The following is a 23,826-nucleotide window of genomic DNA, read 5'->3' as shown; positions in this document are numbered from 1 at the left end:
TTTCTGTCCATAAGTCAAAATATCCATTATCTTATACTTGTAAACTTATTGCCTCTGAATTGATTGAAGTTGGCAAGCAGTGGACTATAAAATCATGCTTTGCATTCAAATGATCAAAGTGCAAACTGTAGTAGAAAGAATCTGGCAGACAGAGTGGGCGGCAGCCACTCTCAAAGAAATCAATGACACACAACATTTGTGCGAACAAGACTGCATCCCCCATAAGCTGGCATACATATTGTATTTGAAGCCCTCTTGATAAGGTAACAGCCAAGCTGATGTTCTTAACTTCCTGTTAATAAATCTCTGGGGAGAGAGAATAAGTGTGTGTAAATGGAAGTGTGTTTCTGTTCTTGGCTGGATGTCTATATGGGTCAAAGGGTAAACTACACAGTGGGGATTGCTGGGGAAAACGCAGGGATGGGTCACTTGGCAAAGACACGTCACTGCAAGCAGATGCCTTTAGCATCGCACTAACCCATGTGCTACAGTAACAAACATCAAACTGAGAGACCTTAACACCATTCACCACCAATCCATTACTGTTAGCAGATGACACAGCGCTTTTAAAACAGTCATTCGTTATGAGTGTGTTTGTGTGCCACATACTGGCACATTAAGCCTTTTTTTTTTCCTGTGAAAGCAGTGGGTTCGTTCAACTTTCTAGTATTTTGTTGCAAAGGGACCAGTGTTGCCATAGCATATCCTACAGATTTTCCACCTTTCTGCAAGCAAGAATTTTAACAGTGCATTTGTTTGAGATTATTGCTGCAGCTTGCCAAGTTGGTACCATAAAATATAGATTTTTTTCAGATAGTTATTTGTGTTTAAAGCAAAGATTCCTTCCAGTAAAGCAAGCAAAATCCATTTTACCTATTACCTAAGTTATCGCATGTGAACTCATGCAATAAATTTAGTAGTAGCATTTAGCCTATTATGTTATATAATTGTTTTTAGTTTCTTTGTTAATATCTGTATTAATATTTGAGTGTATTAAGCAGAATAATAGTAGCTCATCTGTATTCCTTACCTTTTTGCAAAGGTGTAAATTAAAAATGTTAATTTACATTTGAATCATAGTTGAATCATAATCATAGTTAGTAGTTAACCCTTTAATCTCATCAACTGTATTTAACAATTAAACTATTTTCATAATTTTCACAGTCTGCTGAAGTGATAGCCTATTCATTTTAATTTGCAATAGATAATTGTCTTCAGAAACATTTTTTGTTATGCTGGTTGAAAGCCACAATCCTGTGCGTTCCATTCCGTGATAGTTGAGCTAAAAAAAAAAGATGGCTTCTGAAAGTTGCGTTTGGTGTTCAGTTTGTGTGTAAATGTACATTTCTGACTAATTTTGTGCACTTTTGATGTTAGTTCTAGCGAGAAATCAGCATTATAGTAATTAAATAATTGTTTAGTTATCACAAAATTGGTTCTATTTTGTTGTGTATATCATTAAACCGCCTCAGAAGTCTGTCCGAAATCACTTTCATGAGGCGCCTTTGTGCAAAAAAGCTGCCTGAAAAGTCATTGCCTCACATGGCAGCGAGTTTCGGATGCGGCCTTAAAGCTTTCTCACCAGCGAATGACACATGATGTAGCCCAGCGGTTTCCAATTGCAGTCCTCGCATATATTGCATCATATTCTGCATGTCTCTCTTAGTTAACACATCTGATTCAGATAACCAGCTTGTTAGAAGTGAGTTATGTGCATGAACTGTTTTCCAATCGATAAGATCCCTTCACAGTGTTCATTGCTCCTAATACCTGCAAGCAGGGGCAATCCATTGAAGTTTACTTCACTTCGGAACATCCATTCACGGATTTGCACTGAGCAGCGTCTTCACACAGAGACAAAGCTTACTAGAGAAAAGTGTGAAGTGTGACATAATATTCCTCTATAAGTAAATACTATTTAAATAGGGGGTGGGAGGGCTGGAATTGAGAACCGCTGATGTAGCCTATTGTAGTAATGATGTCTCTGGTATTCTGGTCTGTGTGTGTGTTCATGCGCTCAGGGGGCGTGGCTTTGGACGGCGATTTGCAGAAAGAGTGGGACGTTCCCTTTCAGTGCTATCAGGCTAAAGTTAGCATTTTCCAAAATCTCCTACTGCACCTTTAACTGTAGTACAAACTCTTAATTGTTCATGACATAATTTTTTTTTACAATTGTTAATGACATACTATTAATTTTTACTAAGTTTACTAAGTTTCAAATTTTTTGTGTCGCCTTGCATCTATTGATCTCGTAATTTGCAATTTTAATTGTTTTTTATTAAAAAAAAGTTGTCTTTTTTTTATTGAGGTTCATTTATGCTTATATCTATAAAAAGTTTAAAACTGTTTGCAGATATGTATTAAATTCGCAAACCTCATATAAAAAGAAAATGGAATAAAACATAAACAATAACAAAACATTCAAATATATATTATCATTTTTAACCTTTAGAGTTAACAATTAACAGAAAACACCGCCTTTCACTGATCATTTTTTGAAGATGAATTAAAAAAGATAAAGGTTACACTTTGTGGAAAGTTTCTACTGTCTACACACATTATAAAGGATTCAGTGTTTAACTATTCATGCTGCGATGACATGATGTTCCATTTTTGGTTGAATCCTTTTGAGATGTTGTGTTGAGTCATCAGCTTTGACATTAAATCATATAATTCATCAGCAGTTCAAAATGCGCTAATCTTGTTTACAAAACAGCACAGAGACCAACACAGCTGGGAACAGTCTGTCTGGTTGTAAGGTCAGGTCTAAAAGAAAAGCAGACAACACTGAGATATTCTAGCCGTGTGTGTCGCAGAAGCTGATTCTGCCCTGTCATTGAGAGTTCAGTGAGAGTTCAGAGAGATAGGGTTTAAAGGGCTTTTCTTTGTGTCTCACACAGGTACTTACACACCATCTACCTGGGCATCAGGAGCAGGCAGAGCGGAGAGAATGACCGCTGGAGGTTCTATTGGAGGATGGTGTACGAGTATGCTGACGTCAGCATGCTCCACTTATTGGCCACGTTCCTGGAGAGCGCACCTCAGCTGGTGCTCCAGCTCTGTATCATCATACAGACTCACAAACTCCAGGCTGTGCAAGGTAACACAACACAAGTGCACTTAAACACATTTATGTTTGTGTCACTATATTAAGGAGAACATCTCATGGACTTCCATTGTTTTTACAGTAGATCTCCTAAATGGGCGGTCACATTTACCGTTGCTCTGTGAAATCCAGTAATTTTGATAGGAATCTGCATGGTCAGAAGGGCAAAATAGTTCCCCACTCAGATTTTGTTCATGTTTAAGTCATGTGAATTCCCCACATCGATTGACAGAAAACTGCTTAGTTTGAAAGTGAGCTCTTAATAAGCTGTGCTTAATATATCTATACGCTGTTGACCTTGTTTTGACCTCAAAATTTTACTGAAATATCGCTTGACTGCAAATTTGACCTTACTCCTACTGTTCATTTTGTCAGCCATTTTTAATTTGGTTTTAGTCGTCTCATCACCATCTCATCTTAGTCATGGGAAAGAAGCTTGTCAATGAACATTTTCCACCATGCATTTCAGTATTATTGGGAGACATGCGTGCCGCATTCTTTAAATTTCCATCTAGATACAAATATGCCATGATGCTAGGGGTGCTCCCATCACGATCGGCCGATCATTAATGCGCATCTCGTCAGCAAAGCCGGTTCTCTAATCAACGGTTAATTCCATCAGGTGCGTGATTTCACATAGAGCAGCTGTTACTACACAGAGCCTATGTTAACTGAGAAGATGCGCCAAAAAACGCTGAAAATGAAGTGGATTTGCGCATCTTCTCTATTAACAACGAGCACCCCTACATGATGCCAAAGCCCCTCATGTTAGAAGGAAGCCATCGTGTTTACAACTGTGATTATGAGCGCTTATCAGGATCAACGAAATGCTGTTTTTTTAAAAGTATGTGACATATTTAAAGTTCATGGTATAGAATCTTTAAAATACGTCCAAAAATGTGTTATTGTGGGGATATTTCCACTAGCCTTGGGCTAGTTTTGACTAGCAAATTGGGCGGATTTTGCTGTGAAAACCTGGAAACCCTGCTTCTGCCGTCAGTCTGAAGGTCTGGCTACACAAGACTAAGTTGATTCTAGTTAAACCTTAACTTAAATCAGCCTAAGGTGGTTTACTGGTTTTAGCTAGCTAGTTTCGAATGTACGATTTAGTGCTTGTTTAGCTGGTCTCCTAATCTGGCCAAACTGCCTTTAAGATGGTTTAAATGGGCGCCCAGCTGATTTTCCAACCTTACTTCTTCTTTCTTCTTTTTGGATACTATCACAGTGCTGCCATACTTCTTTGTAAGTGTGAAGGTAGGAAATGCTGAGGAGAGAGAAGTCCCAGGTTTACTGTCATCCTTCACTTTGCACATTTCATCCTGTCCATATAACTGTGATGGAGAGGGACAGAGTGAGGAAAAACTCAGCTGCCACTGAACATAAACGACTGCTGCAAGGAAGTGAAGTGGAGTGCTTTTTTAAGTGTGTTGCCAAAAGTGGGAATTTATAAGGGAAAAAGCAAGTCTTTAAACCAATTCAATTTAGTTTGGTTACCTTTTTGGAAATGCACCATTTTTGGGCACGGCGAAAACCAACTGTGCAAATTATACAGCAAACAGTTAGATGAACTGTTTTATAGCATTGTTTAGCAATCAACTTGTTTATATCACTTGATGTTTAAAATCCTGTAGTGTGAGCCACAGTCCATTTACTGACCGTCTGATGCAAGCAGGTCTATAATATCTGGAGAAAGCTATCCGGTAACATTCTCATTCATTTTAATGACAGTTACTCGGCTGACATACTCTGATCCTCTGGAAGAATGGGATTTGAAATCTGCCATCTTTGCTCATGGGAACTGAGATCCAGACAGTATATTTTTTTCTAATCACCAAGGCCTGGTTTCATCAAAACCCAGAAGATATAAACCCCTTAAATTAATATTTAAGCACTAAGGTTTTCTCAACTATAAAGTTGTCTGCTCACTCTAAAGTAAGGGGACCAGATTTCTGAAATGAAAGCCAGGGAGAAAAAGTACACTAGTTCAGTGTACTTTATAATGTCCTACCAGCCGAAACTAACTGTACTAAGCTAACCAATCCTAACCCTTTTGGTCTGTTACTTATAGCACACAAAAGTATGTCCGCTGTGGTCGCAAGTTCTGTCATTACCGACATAGTTTGAAGATCCAGTGTTTCCCGAAAACAGTTCCAATGAACATTTGCTAACAGCATCAAAGTTAGAACTACAGCTCTCGGCCTGTGGCAAGAAGCATTGCTCCTTGTTAGTGATGAGATGTGGACCTAACAATCAGATGCCATGTTCAGTCTCGAAATGTTTCACTTGCAGAATTTATTAATCCATGTCATGTAATTAATCATGTAATTTTATATTGTTAAACCAATGTGGTTCAAGTGACTGTCATCTGTTGTATAATCAGCAGTTACTACATTTGGGAGAACATAAATTCTTTTCACTTGTGCACTCACATTTTTACCGATTTTCTGTTTTAATTTTTTTTTAATGTACAGTCATTTGCAAAAGCTACTGAGATTATTTGAATTATTTCTATTTTGTATTCCCACCTATTACTGTGGATTCATTGCTTACTTAAAAGGGATATTAAACCAACAAACCTGCTTTACAGGTAACAATTTAGTTCAGGCACCAATTCTCTCTCTTAACTAGAAGCTTATTAGCATGCATATAACTAGTTTATTAGTACTTATAAAGCACATGTTTTGCATGACCATATTCTACATCAATTAATCCTGCCCAATACCTAAACATACCAACTACTTAACTAACTATTAATAAGCAGTAATTAGGAGTTTACTGAGGCAAAAGTTGTAGTTAATAGTAACAATTGGTCCTTAAATAAAAGTGTGACCACTTTACCTATCAATCCTTTCCTGTATAAGTGGATGGTAAGAAGATAAGATAAGAATAATAAAGCTTTTACACTTTACATGGTACAGCTCACTTTTAGCTGGTTTTCTACTCTGTACAGTACCTAGTACCTGGTACTTTCTTTAGTACCACCTTTGGTTGAGTTTCCAAGCAATCCATAACAATACTAAAATGTGATGAATGAACACTGCAGATCACTGATTGGTCAGAGAGAATCGTCACTACCAGCATCAACTAGCGGAGACACCAAACCCGCTAGTTTAAATAGTCAGCAACATCCACCACTGTATCATTTGTTACTGTGTTCAAGTTGCGACCATTGCACACGACTTGAAAAAATAAATTGCTGTATTGTGGTCAGTAGATGAGGTGGTGGCACAACTATAACAATCAGTGAATAATGTACTAAACTGAAGTGGAAAAGCAAGCCAAGCCACATGTACCACACAGTGGAAAAGAGACAGAATTGGATGGGGTTATGTAGTTTCACAGAGTTAGACTTTTAGAACAGAATATAATCTCATCGTGTTTCTCATTGCTACTAAGAACGCTAGGGTAGATTTATGTGACACCTTAAAACCTTCAACTTGACATTGTGGTGACCTTTCAGTCAGCCTCCATTAACCAATAAAAAATGGTCATGTTGCCAGAGCTGTTCATAAAAGGCTATTTTGTTGATTTGTGCTTTTGGGCTTTGTGTATTGCAGAGCCCTGCCTAGCAGTTAAAGCTTCAGTGCCTTTATGTGCTGTCTTCTGTTCTTCATAATCTTCCATAAACAAAAGTGCCCAGGGACTGTCAGATTTTTCTCCCATCAAGGCTGAGAAATGATTTATGAAAGCAGGGGTCTTGGTTTCTAATGCAACAGAGCTGCGAATATCCTCTTTTTTTGAGCATGGGGATCTGAGCGTCTGCTCCGTGTGACAGTGGGAGCGGGTCTGGAGGCAGTTTTGCTCGTGGTGTTTGGTAGAGCAGAGCAGAGAGCCGTCTGATGCTCCAAACTCTTTCATCTGAGACTTTCCTTTGAGATTTGTCGCTCCTACGCTTACAAGTCAAATAACAACGTTGAGCAAAGTGTAAAAATTTAACCCAGCAGTACAGTTACAATTCAAAAGCTCAGTGTCTTCTAAATAGATAAATCAACTTGGGTACCATTTGACGGCAGATGGCAGACACGCAGTAGTGAAATGTAGGACGCATTTGATTTTTTTTTTAACTCAGACTGTCCCTTGCTCGCTCTGCAAATGCATCCTCCCTAACTTTACCAGCAACTGACGCTGTCAGTCAGTAAGGCCATATCTTTTCTCACTATTTTCCCTTACGTAGCTTCTCTCCGGACTACCTGCTCACATAAATAATGGGCCACTCAGCCTAACCATTTCCTGCAACACTTCAGTGTAGGAAAAAGTCTTGCTCATAACATGTACCCAGCAGTATGTCATAAACAGAAATGTGTCCCCTGTCACACCATTAAATGGTTTGTACTGATTTAGCAATTTTTTTTTTCTTTTCTAGTTACATAAGTAATCACTAAGGCATCATAAGAATCAACTGTATGTTTATTGTCAATTTTAAACAGGGCTCTTACATCATTAATGTTTATGACTTCACCATGTACAAATCATAAAAAGTATGCTAATACATTTATATGATGCTGTACGTTATTATAGGTCAGGTTTAAAAAACTAATTTAATACATTATGAAACAACTGTGTCTCTCCATCATGAGCACAGAAAAGGTTGAAGATCCCAGTCTTAAAACAATGTTACTGTGATTACTGATAATTTTTTTATCTGTTCTTTAATTGTTTAAATTGTATTTGAAATCAAAGAAGCACCAAGCATTTATTCAAAGTGTTTTTTTTTTTCAACAAAATATTTTTATTGATGCTTGATGTGCCAAATTCACATTTTCAATTCACATCTCAAAATTGCTGGTGGTCTCATATTTTATGTAGATCTTAGCCAGTGATTCTCTTTTTAATTTAATTTTGTAAATGCAGATGAAATCATGTTACTATACCATACATTATGTGGTACATTACTATACCATGCATTATACATATCCACTGTTGGGAGGTATACTAAAAAGAAATAAAAAAGAAAGATTTTCAGTCAAGTTGTGGCCCAACCATCTGTTTTGACTGCATTTCTGTTCAGGTGCACTTGTAACAATTTTTGTCAAATCAGCCAGCCATATGTTGGTATTTGAAACATGTATATGTGCCAACAGACACTGTAATATTAAATAGATTTGCAATGAGAAAGATTAAATACAAAATATTGAATTAAAATAAAAAAAGTTGAAAAAAAAAAAAATATATATATATATATATATATATATATATATATTTTTTTTTTTTTTTTTTTTTGCAGAATCTTCATGCAGCTCTTTTCTATATAGACACATGCTCAAAAAGGACACATAAGCAACATAAAAGCAAGTTGTCCATAAGACATGCACCATATTTGAGATTTTGTTTTTAAATCCATACAATAGATTGGTTTGAGGAAGATTCCTCTAAAATTCTTCTTGTGTACACAGATAAAATAACAACATGGAATGTTCGTAACAACATGAGGGTGCACAAATTTTGAAAAATGATGACAGGTAAAATATTCCCTTAATTTGAACGGATTTGAAGGGCCTGTAGAAGTAGATGAAGAAGATACTGCAGTGATGCTGTGGTTTGCATAACCCTGCTGCTACTACACACCCTACAAGAAACACACAACACCATCTAAGGCCTCCTCCCCTCTCCAAATTACTGCAGCCCTCATGAGCAGGAGCAGCAAGGAGCATTACGTCACTGTTGCCGCTCTCGCAGCCTGACACGCTGGACTGTGGCAGGTTCCCGTGGCGACCGTCTCCTCAGGATGCGCTGCACGTGCACAGGATACGAGGGAGGGGGGAATACATGCACCCTCACTGTCGTAGAGAGCATCGGAGCCAAGCCACAGGCCAGATAGCCCACAGAATAAGAATTATAGCCTGGCCTCTGTCAGTTAATTAACCCACTTTGCAAAGTAGTCATTACACCCCCTCAGCTCTCTCCAGCTATAATGGGCCAGATTTAATCTAAGTGGGTTAAACACGTAAATAAGAAAAAAAAGATAGATAGATAGACAGACAGACAGACCTACAGACAGACAGACCTACAGACAGACAGACAGACAGACAGACAGACAGACCTACAGACAGACCTACAGACCTACAGACAGACAGACAGACAGACAGACAGATAGATAGATAGATAGATAGATAGATAGATAGATAGATAGATAGATAGATAGATAGATAGATAGATAGATAGATAGATAGATGGATAGATGAAGTGAATGTATGTTAGTATGTTATGAATGTATGTTGATTCTGTGCTTTTAATCACTCTTCAGATGGTCAGGGTGCACATTCTCTGTTATGAATGTACCATCTTATGCTATCAATTAATATATTAATCATTGATCAACTAGTTTTTTTTGTTGTTGTTTGTTTTTTTGCTGTAGAGTGTCTGTAATGCACAGTTCATTTGAATACAGATAGAGGAATAACAAATCTGTCTGTTGCAGCCTTTGACGAACAGTGAGCCTGCAGCCTCTGTGAAATGAAAATAATACTCACCTTTATTTGGACACAAATTAACACATCGTTGCATTCATCATTTTACATGAGGACTCATTCAATTATTAATTGCCGTGGACCGCGATGGTGTTATCTTCAGAACATGAGTATTTGCATTTTTACTGATGCTTGTTTAAAGGAACTGATCGGCACTGAAGCTTCCTGTTATCTCTAGTTCTCTTCTGCTTGCACTACAGCATTATACAGAAGGGCATTATTCTGAAAGCTGTGTGTAGTGTTGATATGATTTGGGTATGAATGTCAACCTGACAGGTAAAGACAAGAATATTTACACTTGGTTTTCATTTAGAATTAATGAGGGAACTAATGAATTCAAAGTCTGTCTTGGTATCTCAGGAACAGTTCAATGCAGTGGGAATGTCAGATTTATTAGTCTTTTTCTGACAGGAGAAATGTTTAATATGTGAGAGAGCCATATGCTGCCTGTCTAGAACTACAGATGAAAGAAAGCATAATATTATATAATTGCAAACATTTTAATTGATTATAGAGAAACATTAAATGAAAAATAAGACGAGGTTCAACTCCATATTTCTGCATGTATTTTTGTAAATTTATGTTGACATGTTTGGTTCCCTTTGAATAATCTTGGATGTGTTATTCCCAATTTTATCCCCCCCCCCATGTTATAACCCCCCACCCCCTCCACCGAACTTGTCTAGACAGAACTACTGTATTAATATTTTATCTCAGTATCAATCTTAAACATGAATGTAACACTTTTTACTATGCAGTGATTATATCAGTGAGGATATACTGGACAGTGTGTGGAATCTGTGTATTCTGTCACTCACTCTTTCAAGAAACTGATCACTCCAGCAGCTTGAGCACATAACCATTGCAGCCAACTCCACGAGAACAGAGTGTCACAGTGGTTAAGACGGGCTTCACGCACCTGTAGTCACTGCTGGCTGCTTTACTGTACTCCATCTGGTGCAGATGGCTTGTAAAGCCTCCTCCATTAAGCACAAGCAAGTTTTTTGGAACATGATTGATAACATCTCGCTCATGGGCCAGTGAGTCATAAACGTGGAAAGGTGACATTAAGCAGAATTCCACAGAGGCTGTTTTCCCTGAATAGAAAATGAAACACAAGTCTCATTTCTTGAGTCACCATTTATCAGTTTTGATTAAGGCCAAAGCTTGTAAATCTTGTGAATCACCAGAGGGTCTAGATATGAAATTGTAAATTCATTCATTATAGGAGGGTTGCTTGTGAGAAGCACTGGAGCATGAGCCATTGATGGGCACTTCCACGGTCAAGCTACTCAATTTACCCACTTCTGATTTTATTCTCCAGAGTCAGGAATGCTTAACGATGTAGTAACGAGATAAATGCATTTGCATGCCTTGGTGAGCACTTCCTATTCTGCGTCTGAAAACAGTATCCTGTTGTATCTGGGCAAGAAGTGCTTCAAATGTCAAGCTACATTTATAGCTGGTTAACATGAAATGCACTGGCTTTTTTCTATTTACATAATGGAAATGCAAAAATATGTTGTCAAGTGATGTTTAAATGTATATTTTTCTTTGTTTTACAAAGCACATTTCATGTTTCATCTCAAGTTGTTCAATGACTTGGTTTCTTTCTCCTAGGTAAACAAGTACACTAACATTGTTGTTGGTTGTGATGCAGATGACATTATATATAGTATATATACATTTTTATAATGGATTTTCATAGTTTGAGAACCTAAAATAATCTGAGCCTGGTTGAAAGTAAAAATATATACAAAAATCAATAAGTAAATTAATTAATAAAAAATAAATAAATTGTAAAAAAATAAAAAAAAGACATGGTAAGATAGAGGTGCTCGATACTTACCAAAAAAAAAAAAATCTCTCTCTCTCTCTCTCTCTCTCTCTCTCTCTCTCTCTCTCTATATATATATATATATATATATATATATATATATATTATGAAAATAATAACAATATTTTGCTTAGTGTTTTTATGCTGGTACCTTGGCTGATTTAGGCCTGTCATGGATAAAGAAATATGGCAAATATTGCCAATAGGAGGTGGCAAGTGATTAATGAGTGTTTAATGGGTGATTCAATCATTCATTGAATCATTCGTTCAAAAGATTTGTTAAAAATGCCTGATTCATTTAGTCTTTATAAATTGATTATTGAATCATTGACTGAAATGATTTGTTCAAAAACATTCATTCAGGAACAAAGCTCTGTAGTGTTGCCCTGAGAAGCACAAATTATGGCATTGTTTGGAACTATTTTTGTTGGTGTAACAGAAAAAAAGTAATAATATATAAAATTTTATCAAACATTTAACTCAGTGAATAATAACTTCATGTTTTTTCAACTGTTGGATAAAGTTATTATCACATTCGTGATTGCTTTATATGTTAATATTTAGGAAAACGGCACTCACACAATGTCATATCTTTTAAATATAAAAAAACAAAATTCCATTCAGGGATATATAATTTTTTTTTTAATAACGTGGATTATGAGCTGACACGTTTCAGTTAAAGAAAAGACTAAATAATAAAAAAAATTCTTAACATACTGCACATAAATACTGTGGGTATTTTTCTATTTGCTCATATCTCTTTTGTTCATTAACAGGTGGACAGTATTGTGATGTTCAGCCATAATCGACAATTCTCTCTTTTTATTTCAGGGATTACAGCAGCTGCTTCTCTGGTGTCACTGGCCTGGGCTCTGGCCTCCTACCAGAAAGCCTTGCGTGATTCCCGCGATGACAAGAAGCCCATCAGCTACCTTGCTGTCATCATCCAGTTCTGTTGGCACTTCTTCACCATCGCTGCTCGCGTAGTGACCTTCGCTCTCTTCGCCTCAGTATTCCAACTCTACTTCGGCATCTTCATCGTGCTGCACTGGTGCATCATGACCTTCTGGATCGTACACTGCGAGACCGAATTCTGCATCACCAAGTGGGAGGAGATCGTCTTTGACATGGTGGTGGGAATCATTTACATCTTCAGCTGGTTCAACGTGAAGGAGGGACGCACCCGCTACCGTCTCTTCATCTACTACTTCATGATCCTGTTGGAGAACACAGCCCTGAGCACATTGTGGTACCTGTACCGCTCACCCCCCAGCACAGATGCATTTGCCGTGCCTGCCCTGTGTGTGATCTTCTCTAGCTTCTTCACTGGTATTGTTTTCATGCTCATGTACTATGCTTTCTTCCATCCTAACGGGCCACGCTTTGGCCGTTCGGCCAGCCTGGTCCAGCTCGAGGACCCTACCGCTAACTTCACACTTCCCCCTGAGGGTGCCACCAACTCCCTGCGCTCCAACCGTGGAGGCACGCTGGCCAGGGACGCTGACCGCGAGGCCAAGTACAGCGAGCGGGACGGTTGTGTGCCCATCTTTCAGGTGCGGCCCACCGCACCCTCTACTCCTTCCTCCCGTGCCCCACGCCTGGAGGAGACGGTTATCAAAATAGACTTGTGCAGGAACCGCTACCCTGCCTGGGAGAGGCACGTACTGGACAGGAGTTTACGTAAGGCCATCCTGGCCATCGACTCATCTCCGACCCCCCCACGCCTCCAATATAAAGACGACACATTGATTCAAGAGCGTCTGGAGTACGAGACCACCTTGTAGCCTGCGCTGTGGAAACACACAAACATGAACACATTACTGTCCTCTTGAATAAACAGCAGGACTGTGGCAATAACGTTCCTTGCATACATAGCATCTAGCCATGATGTTGATTGTCATGGACAAACATAGGCACAACATATTTGTGGACCAATGAAATAATCTTTTTTAAACTGTTCTCTCGTTGCTTTTTATTTTTTATTACTTCCGTCATGGCAGGGAATATCTGGGATTCTAAAAGTCATTGCACTGGCTGATATTGACCACAAACCCCTCGGTCCTCCTGAGTGTTGTACAGACCTTCATTCCCAGAGTTGATCGTTCTCAAGCCAACGTCTCCAAACTGCAAGAGGACATCCAGAACACTTTATAACTTGTCTCTTGCAGCAAATGCAAAACAAAGGCCTTTCCCTTTGAAACCAAGCATCTAGTGCACACAAACGGCATTTAAACAAACAGACTACCCATCGCACTGGAGAAACAGTGGTCCAAATATCACATCGATGGTACACAAATAAAAGAGTCTGCTGATTAGCCTCGAGACGTCCTTGTTTAGGGTGCTGTAACCTATTAGTAGTGTTTCATCAGCTGTTCTGTTCCAGTGCCAAATGCTTTGCTCACACTGACTCCACGCTGAACTGTGGCTCGTCCACAAACTGTATATATAAACAGGGCAGCATTTCAACCATCTACTTGAATCCTGTACAAAGAAAAAAGATAAGAAAAGAAAGTATGCGACCATCACAAGAGTCCAAGACACTTGGGATGACAAAACAGGGAGAACATACACTTGTTTTCTTGTTCAAGAGAAGACAGTAGGCCAAGAACACACTTCCTGGCAGCTCCCTTTGGCGATCCGGCCTCATTCACCTCACCCCTGTGGGCTGACAAGGATCCGTTTGGTTCACAGCAGAGTGACCATCACAGTTCACACAGTGTCCGCCAAACTGTACCTGACAGAACCTGGATGCGCTTCATCTTCCAGGGTTAAAGATACAGTGTTCTTCTAGGCTCTAGGTCAGGTTTTTGGTGTGTCTGTGTTTTGTGTGCTGTATCGGTACAGTAAAATGAGTTAAAGGCACACATAGACAATAAACAGGGTCAATTTTCAGCCTCTCAACACATCCAGACAGCCGGCGAAGTGTACTATTCCAAACTCTGCAGTGCAGTCAAGACCCACTCTATGAGACTCTTCAAATGCCAACTCACAGTCTACAAATCAAAAGTGTCAGGGATAAGTAGTCTGCGACAAAGTCCAAGACTTGCTAATGGGCTCCGAATGACGTTCCGGGCCCCATGGTTCAACAAATCACATCTGCCTAAAAGAGCACTGTATCTTTAAATCAGCCAAGAGCATCCGTTATATATGAAAGTTTTGGAGATTTACATTTTCCGTTCAGTTGCAAGTGCTTCTTTGTGTCTTTATGTTGAATATTCAAAGGCATTTATGGAGACATGGAAGTGAGAGCAGAAAAATACAAAAAAATCATAGAAAACAAGCACAAACTTGTTACAGGAAAGAGTCTCAGATTTCTCTGGTTGTTGTTACACTAGCATTGAGAGACAAGGTGTAATTTTACTGCGACAAAAGCTAGATGTGCCTATAGTTTGCGATTTTGAAAGTGTGGGAAAAATGTTTTACGTGTAACATTTTTTTATGCTCTATTTTCTTTCTATTTATTATTTTTTTTTTTTCATGTGTCTTACAAAATGGCTGATCTTAAGGTGCACATTATTTTGCTAAATGCCATTTAAGTGTTTGGAGATGACTGATATAGGACAGTTCGATTGGTTTTGCTTCAGTTTGTCATATCTGAACTGTAATTTGGGTTTTATTGTAGTTTCAAAACACTCCTGAGGTTTTGTAATGTCCTACCATTGGTGACAAGTGAACTGAAAGCATAGATGTTTTAGCCTGCAGCGATCTGCACACATGCAGACGAAGATCCTAATTGTGTTGCAACTAAAAAAATAAAAAATAAAATAAAATAGAACACATACAAAAAAGATTTAGATGAGATCATACAGTATGAATCTATAATTAGTACCACAGTGAAACATAGACCTGTATATTTGAGCTATTTTGCTACTATCCTATCTCGTCAGCATTTTTCCCAAGCGAGTCTTATACTTTCATGTCTCTGTGTGATGGATGATGATGATACTTTGTCTATTTGGCAAAATTTTCCAAACAGCCCACTAAAAGAGTCCCCTGTAGTCAGAGCACAAAAAAAAAAACTTGTGTTAGCACACCAATTAGGCAATTTTCAGATTGAAATTGCCGCACCACCTACACAAGACCATTTTTGAAGGAAGATGAATGACGTATCGCACACCTCTGCGATATTGCATATCCATCATTTTTCAAACGCGACCTACTTTTTTTTTTTTTTAGCTTTCCCATAAATACCGTAGTATATTTGTTTCAGTGATACACCAAGCACACTGCACAGATTAAGAGGAACAACCTATAACACCGGCTGTCAGTGAGTTTTGGTGACATTCTTTATTCAGCCATTTATCAATTGCGAGGCCTCAGTTTTTACATGTTGAAATATGACATGAATTTAAAACACTCAATGCAATGTGATGCGTTCAGCACATGCAGAATGAATCAAGGTCTTTACACAAAAGGCTGTGCTAATGTTTGGAGGTGCTGAATAGCCTGTTTTGATGCCATATTCCCCACACATGCCAGATTATTAATTAAATACTATTAAAGTCAAAATGATTGGAGGGGTCCTGCATAGGTCACAACACAAGAAAGAAGTATGATCAGTTGATCAGTTCAAGTATGACATTTTAATTAAAAATTGCAAGGTCAGAATTGCGTACGTAGTTCTTCGTCTTAACGTGGTGACGGAAGACCAACAGTGATAGCATTTAAGCTAATCATAACGTTAAAGCTAAACTATATATCTTTGTCTTGCACTTTTCTATCTGGGTTTTATCAATAAACCTAGAGATATCACAGTCAACCATTTATTCGCTCTGGAAAAACTGAATTCATACCTGTAACCTACCTCAAAGCTGTATTTTAAACAGACCACTCTCCAGCTCTAGTAGTTGATGTGGCTGATAGGAAGGGATTTATTGAGATGGAGGAGTCCCGGTGGATGAGCGGAGGAGTTGGAGGCTGTTCTGTTTATTACTGTTACATCAGTAGAGCCGAGTTCAAAAGCTGGACTTCTTTTACAACAATTCAAAGCAAGGGAACATTCAATTCATGGAAGCCGATTCGGTTTTATTTGCCTTAATTGACGCTCGCCATTTTGCGGATTCATTATTCGTAAATGGCATTTTCTGTTAGTTTCTTTTGGTTTAGTTGCTGTCATGCTAGTATGACGAAGTTGCATTATTGATTAGCATACTGTGCTTACACTGCAAGCGGACACAAAGAAAGCAGACTGAAATGAAACTGCATATGCAGGTAAACAATCAAATTGACGACCCAGACAGTCAGGGGTCAAGGGCCGTGCTGTTACAAGATTGAGAGCATTTTGATTCAGTTAGCAAACACCGAATGACTCGGAGAGCTGAAATGAACAGTGACATTATTCTTATTATTATTCACCTGAGAAGCTTTCTTTTGTTGAATAAACAAATTGATGATAGTCCCTCACACATAGACATAGATACTTAGATAAACTAGAATGCCATAGATTGGGGTGGGGGTGGGGGGTTACATTTAGATAAACGATAATCGGTGGTTATTTATAAAGCACGACATTAGTACAAGCACAGTAATTGAATGAACTCGGTGCCGTTCGGAAATGATGTACAGACTTTACTGGTATTTCAGTTACAACGGAAGTTCCATGGTGACTTGCAAAAGGCTATTTAACTGTAAATAAATGTATGCAAATGTACATGTGTAAAAGAACATTCCTTTCTGAGTCCTGGTCGTGAAAGGTGTCTATTGACTAGAGATCGACAGTTATATATTACATAATAGAGATAAAAACTAGTGTGGTGTATGTGATGTATTAAATGACATAAAAAAAAGCAAAAAAAAAAAAAAAAACGTTATTATCGGTCTCTTAAGTCAGTTGTATTGTGTGATGAAAGTCTGAAGTGCGTAAAATGCATCAAATCTGTTATCTGATTTCATTGTAAATTGAGGAGTAAAAACAAAAAATTACATTTTTGTACATATTGGATTTTTGTAAATTTTTATTTGATTCTAATGCAACACAAAGTACCAAATTCATTTAATAAAGTACACTGTGGTCATTTTGTTAGACTTACTTGCAATCTTCTTTCGGATTCGCAGTTGATGTGTGAATAAGTTGAATTTTTAGAATGTCTAACTATTTCAAGATTGGGAAAAAAAGCACCTGATGAGCAATGCTGCTTTTTCAGAACCAGTCTGTCACAAATGCAAGGCTTCGTGATTAGTCTGTCTGAATATGTCTTCTCACACCTCGTATGAAGGTTTTACACCTTAATAAGAAGAGACTCCTGGAGAGGCTGAAAGAAAATTAGGAGCACGTGTATAATGCAACGAGAGATCATGAATAATAAAGATTTTCTTCCAAAAAATATTTTTTATTTATTTTTTTTCAACAAGTGATTTTTTTTTGGGGGGGGGGGGGTTACAATGGTTGCACAAATGCTGTAAGTTAATACCAAACAGATTTATAAATAGCAACACTGGTGCATTTGTATATCATACACCGAACGCACCAAATGTGCACGGAGATCACGGGACAGGGTGATTAAGACTGCGCTCATGCTGACATTTGATCTTTGTCACACACAAGACATCGTCTCCCAGAGGATCATGGGAGAGTGGTTTATTAAGCACAAGAGTGCATTAAAACTGTTTTACCAACACTGAATCCACAGGAATATTCAGTTGTCTTGTGAATAACAAAATCTTTTATAAAATCAAACATTAACAGCCATTATTTCCACACCGGTCAAATATATTATAAATTATTTATTAATCAACTTATAATATATAACAGCTTTTATGTAATGAACTCATAAATCAATACATTTCAGGAATGTTACAAAATCTTAATCAATCCTGAAAAACCTGTATGCTTTGTTGTCTGAATAACATCATAAGCAATTGCCTTTTTTATTTTTATTTTTTAATCATCAGAATATTATAATAAGCTCTGAGAGTGGGACAAACCTATATCAACTGATGCTTAAATAGATAGCAGTTCACCTAAAGTAAAAGTAAAAAAGTAAAACTGTAAATATTGATCAACATCCAACAAGAAATGTTCAAGCATGTATCGCTCATCATTATTATTAAGTGTGCTTACAAAATCCCAAAAATCACATCATGCACAATTTTCCTTCAGGTAGATAAATATTATCGATTTCCAGGACAGAATGTTATATTTTTAAAAGGACATAAAAAAAAAAAGAAAACACACACAACACAAACAAAGGCTTTGTGGAAACTATTTTGGCAGTGGTCCTTTGAATAAAATCAAAATGTGCAAGTAAGTTGTAAATTAAAAAATAAAAAAAACTTTGAAATGCACAAGACCAGATGTAACCAGATGTTACAAAGACACACACCATTATTTGATATACAACACTGCAGTGCATGCTAATAGTCCCAATAGTGTCAGTAACGTAGTTGCTAATCTTATAATGTAACAATATTATAAAATCTCTAGTATTCAGATGAATTAAGCTTGAAGCATATTTATTTTTTCAATCTGAGAGAAGGCAAGTGGTCTAATCTTCTTTGTGTTCCCTTTGGAATCGCTCTAGAAGAGCTCGGAGGATGTTTCCAGGTATCTTCTGGTGTTTGTCGATAAGTGCTTGAACTGCTTGTTGCACCTGAGCAGATGGGTTCGAATGAAGAAAATAAACTAATTATGACAAATCCTGACTCAACAGAGGCATTAATTGAACATGTGACATTATCACTGCCTGCTTACAGTGTGCTAGTTGTATTTGCTGAAACATGTTCTGCACATGAGCCATAATTCTATTCATTAGGCACATGTAAGAAAATAATAAAATGTCCAGGGGTTGTGATTTTTAGCAATGGCTTTTAGATCTAGCTTGAATTAAAAATGTACTTGTGTACACCTGCATACATGATGAATGGCGATCACCAGCCTTGGGTGGAACGTTCCCTTAGGGGACGGTGTAAACAAATGGTGCTGGAGTATGTTGTGCAGTCAACAGTAGGTCAGGACTTGTCGGGACGGTGTAGAGGTCTTATATTTTTATTAATTTTTTTGCAAAACACCAGCTCAGCAAATGAACAAAAAGTCAGTCCTTTACAGAACTAGAGTTATAAAAACAAAACTTCTGGAGTCCTACCTTTTCAGCCAACTCAGCCGCGTTGAGTTTGGGGTCGTATGGAATGGGGTCACCCAAGTATGTGCGAAATTTGACTGGAAATCCTCCATAAATGGGTGCTATCGGTAGGCGAAACCTCTCATACACCCAGCGGTAAAATCCTGAATGAATATCCAGATGAATTAAAGATTGAATCATTGAGCTCTTCCATAATCTATTCAGAATGCCATTTACAATTGTGTGAAAGTGCAGCTTTTTTTGTCCATGACTCACTTAATGTTCCAAGTGAGCGAAATCCCTCCCTCAGGTTTCGAGTAAACATGGGTATAACTGGCTATAGGGACAAATCAGACTCTTAGTACAATAAAACTGGTATGCATGAAAGGAGCAGAAGAAGAGGGACAGTCACTGACCACTTTAGAGTCAATGGCCACTTGTGCAAATCCTTTGCGTTTGCCCCAGAGTAGAGGGTATGTCTCGTCACTGAACAGGGCCTCCCGAACTCCTCCAGGAGAGATGCCCAGGAGGTGGCCGTTCTGCAGGGCCTTCACACACTCCTCCTGCGGCCCGTGGATCACACTAAACACCTCCAAGAGGAGCTTAAACCCTGCCGTGGTCATTATACAGACAATATGAACACAATTAAAGCAAGTTGAAAAATATAGAAGTATTAATCAGTGTGTATGTGACCTTGAATTTACTAAAGGTATAATTTGCAAAGGAATGTCACAATGTAGAATAACTTTACAACAATGCCTTGACAGAAGTTAGTCAGTGCTTCTTGAAAAGATACATATTTATGTTTAAGGTTATGAATAAATCATGTGTGACCCTGGACCACAAAACCAGTCTTAAGTGTACTTTTTTTTTTTTCAAAATTGAGATTTATACATCAAAAACATCTAAATACTGAGAGCACCTTTAAAGTTGTCCAAATTAAGTCCTTAGCAATGCATATTGCTAATCAAAAATTATGTTTTGATATATTTACAGAAAGAAAATTTCCCCAAAATATTAAAGGAACATGATCTTTACTCAATGTCCTAATGATTTTTGGCATAAAAATAAAAATCAATAATTTTGACCAATACAATGATTTTTTTGGCTATTGCTAAAAATATATCCTAATGACATAAGTCTGCTTTTGTGCTCCAGGGTCACATTTGTGTTAAGAACAAAGTGAGATTGTTGCTAAACTAATGGCAGATAAAGTTGTAGGACATGTTTTGTCCCAAAATTCAGTTAATCACAATGAAATTAGGAAGAGAGTAATGACTCTGTCATGGGTAAAAAGAGGCTGACTGATCACTTAATTCACCAGTATGAAATTTGTTTTTACCTGGGACCTTGAACAGAATATGATCAGCCACCGAATGACAAGTTCTTCCCTTTTGAATGATAACACTTGCCAAGAAATAATAGTAGTCTATAGGAATAGCTCCATGATAGTAGACTATAAGAGCAGGTCCTTCGTCTGGAATCTTTTCTAAACCATGGATTTCATAACCTGTCACAAAATAGATACCTAATTAATCAGGGGGAAATTATTCATATGAAGTTTGACACATCGCAAGGCCTTTCATGAAATAACATGGAGAATAATATTTGACAATGCAAACCAAAATTATGGTCCAAAAGTGAAAGTACACTTGTTATAATGTTACAAAGATTTCTAGTTTGAAATCAATATTTTTTTTAATTTTATGTTTATTAAAGAAAGAAAAATGAATAGCTTTTTCAACAACAACAAAAATTACTTTGTGTTGATTTATAATCTTCAGAAATATCATGCACTCTTTGAAATGAATCAGATTAAATTGGTACAATGAATCAGACAAAACAGTTATTTAGATGTGCTTCTTGATAAAAACGTTATGCATTATGGTTATGCATTCTAAAAATCACAATTTAATGCGAGGAACATCAAACCATTATTGATTGTGCTGTCAAAAGAAAAGATGGTTTATGGATGGGGGGGGGGGGGCATCCATGGCCTGATAATCCACATGCAGAATATAAAATCTTGCATCATGTCTTTAGAAATCACTTTTTAATTATGATTTGATTATTCTTGTCTATCACTTAAAAATCAAATCAACAGCACAGTGTATGCAAAGTATGTGAGCACTATGAAAAATCCCAGACCAAAGAAGTTTAATTTAAACAAGGTAGCAATCCTGATCTCAATAAATGCATTTAAAAGGAAAAAGCAAATCCATTACATACCGTGCCAAATAGCTCCATGTCCATCCCATAGGGTTGCCAGAGTTTTCCTCGCACCATCCCACAGGTTATTGGAATAAGCTTCCCTCAACTGGTTCTTACGCTTGTACACATGGAGAAAGAGTATGGACAGATAGAGGAGGATGACTATGAGAAAAGGCAGGATGAAGACTATGGCTAGAGGTGTGAAAACCCAGAGCAGATACTCAAAGAAACTGAGGTAGTCTTCGAGCTGCACGAGCCCAGCCTCCCACACATGAACCAAGCAGGAGAGGAAGCTGACGGAGCCGTTCTCAAACAGACAGGACTCATTCCCACTGGACATGCTGCTTCCCTGTTAGCCTCTCCGTGTGGCAGATGAGCTGAGCAAGGCAACAGTCTGCCAAAGGGCAGACCTGGGTATGAAAGACACAAACGGACAATAGCAGACATTAAGATGCCAGCTGAAGCGTGTCATTTTTATGACATTAGAACATTTTTTCCTATCTAGGTTTAATATGCGTCAAAGAATGAAAAAAAAAAAAAACTATGATTTTAAAACATTACTGCTTGTTTCAGCATCCCAAACAGCCAAAGGAACTTTGGCTCAAAAGAATTGTCTTGTAAAATATAAATGAATGCATGAATGAATGAATGAATGAGAAAAGAAAAAGAAAAAAAAATGATTTTTGTGGGTTCTAAAGCAACACGGACCTTCATGAATGGATCAACCTCATGACTTTTGATACATGTGCAAGACTTAAAGGGGTCATATGATGCGATTTCTCTTGGTGCATAAAGAAGCTCTGTGAAGTTGCAAAGACTAAAGTCTCAAATCCAAAGAGATATTCTTTATAAAACTTAAGTCAATCACTCCCTCCTAAATAGCTTGTTCTAACACGACCCCACGTGTCTACATCACAATGTGGGAAGATTTTCATAACACCGTCTGTTTTTTTTCACTTCTCCGATAATAAATGCAGGCATGGTTTTATGTTTAAGTGGCACGATACCCAAAGCGTAAAAAGACAGTATAAGTCATTATAATAAGTAATTATGCCCTCACCGCATACAACAAATGCCTCGTTTGTAATGGGTTTTACTGGTTTTGTCTTGTCACACCGGGACACGGCATCACAATATGGCACTTGGCATAACATTTCCTTCACACACTTAAAGGCATTCAGCTAATCACAATGCACTAAATAGCTGGCCAATCAGCGTACAACTCACTTTCAAGAACGATGCACATGGTTGCTTGTTGATAAGGCAAGGTAAATTATGCCTTGTTCCTTCAACCTATAAACTTTTAAGAGTAAACGAGCGTAGATTTATTAAACTAACGACTCAATAGCGTCAGGTCAATAGCCTGAGTCTAGGGCAGGGTTATCTGTTTGTCCAACCAATCACGGACGGGTGACTGTTTGACAACAATCATCACATTTGCAGTGAAATACAATGATACCAGTGGTGTCTAGAAATGACACACTTCAGCTTTAACTCGCAAATCTAATTCTATTAATTTGATGAATTATTATTATTATTATTATTATTATTATTATTATTATGTATGTGTGTGTGTGTTATTAAAAAAAATAAAATAATACACAAACCTTCTCCAAACGAAAATGTGTTGCTCGGCCAAACATACCAACTTCACAGCAATGCCCTAAAACGACATCGATGACAGTTAAGTTACCTGCTCATTCTTTTAATTAATTCTCAGTCACACGTGAGACTGATGTACATCATTTACATGAACAGTGTCAAACGCATGAACAGTGACGTGGAAAGGCATAACATTAAGCCGTTCTGTCACACGTTACACATTGAATAACGACTATAAACAAATAAACAAACAAACAAACAAACCTCACAACAGCTTCAGATTTAACAACCGGCGTTTTTAAAGCTCATACTCTTCTTCAAAATTACACACATGATCACTCGAAAAACTAAACATATGGATAGATGTTTTAAAAGGAGCGTCTAAAAATATTATTTTCTCAAATCTACTTACATTTTGATACCTCGATGAAATAGACACTTTTGCCCTCTATAAATGTTTTCCTTCCTGACTGAACCGGCTCTCTTTACATGTGACACAAACAGGAAACAGCTCCTGTCAGTGTCTGGCCGAAACATTTAATAATA

At 37.6% G+C, this 23,826-nt stretch overlaps 2 protein-coding genes across 2 annotated transcripts in view; one reads left to right on the top strand and one right to left on the bottom strand.

Annotated features, from left to right (window-relative positions):
* The window catches only part of LOC128029299 (XK-related protein 4-like), a 49,071-nt gene extending 30,492 nt beyond the window's left edge, over positions 1 to 18,579 (top strand). The window contains exons 2-3 of the mRNA XM_052616996.1: positions 2,901 to 3,100; positions 12,242 to 18,579. Coding sequence (XP_052472956.1) covers positions 2,901 to 3,100; positions 12,242 to 13,194 — 1,153 coding nt within the window. The 3' untranslated portion in view covers positions 13,195 to 18,579. The remainder of the gene's footprint in view (positions 1 to 2,900; positions 3,101 to 12,241) is intronic.
* LOC128029313 (transmembrane protein 68) lies at positions 18,429 to 23,804 on the bottom strand. Its single transcript, XM_052617029.1, has 8 exons — positions 23,693 to 23,804; positions 23,286 to 23,341; positions 21,697 to 22,088; positions 20,810 to 20,977; positions 19,884 to 20,077; positions 19,744 to 19,804; positions 19,492 to 19,631; positions 18,429 to 18,999 (listed from the first exon to the last, which is right to left on the bottom strand). The coding sequence occupies exons 3-8, from the start codon at positions 22,016 to 22,018 to the stop codon at positions 18,895 to 18,897; spliced, it is 990 nt and encodes a 329-aa protein (XP_052472989.1). The 5' UTR covers positions 22,019 to 22,088; positions 23,286 to 23,341; positions 23,693 to 23,804; the 3' UTR covers positions 18,429 to 18,894.
* Positions 23,805 to 23,826: the final 22 nt, after the last annotated feature.

The sequence above is a fragment of the Carassius gibelio genome, chromosome A2 (assembly GCF_023724105.1).
Source record: "Carassius gibelio isolate Cgi1373 ecotype wild population from Czech Republic chromosome A2, carGib1.2-hapl.c, whole genome shotgun sequence".
Taxonomy (NCBI): Eukaryota; Metazoa; Chordata; class Actinopteri; order Cypriniformes; family Cyprinidae; genus Carassius; species Carassius gibelio.
Note: the sequence above shows the minus strand (reverse complement) of the source record. Positions and strands in the feature narration are given on the sequence as shown.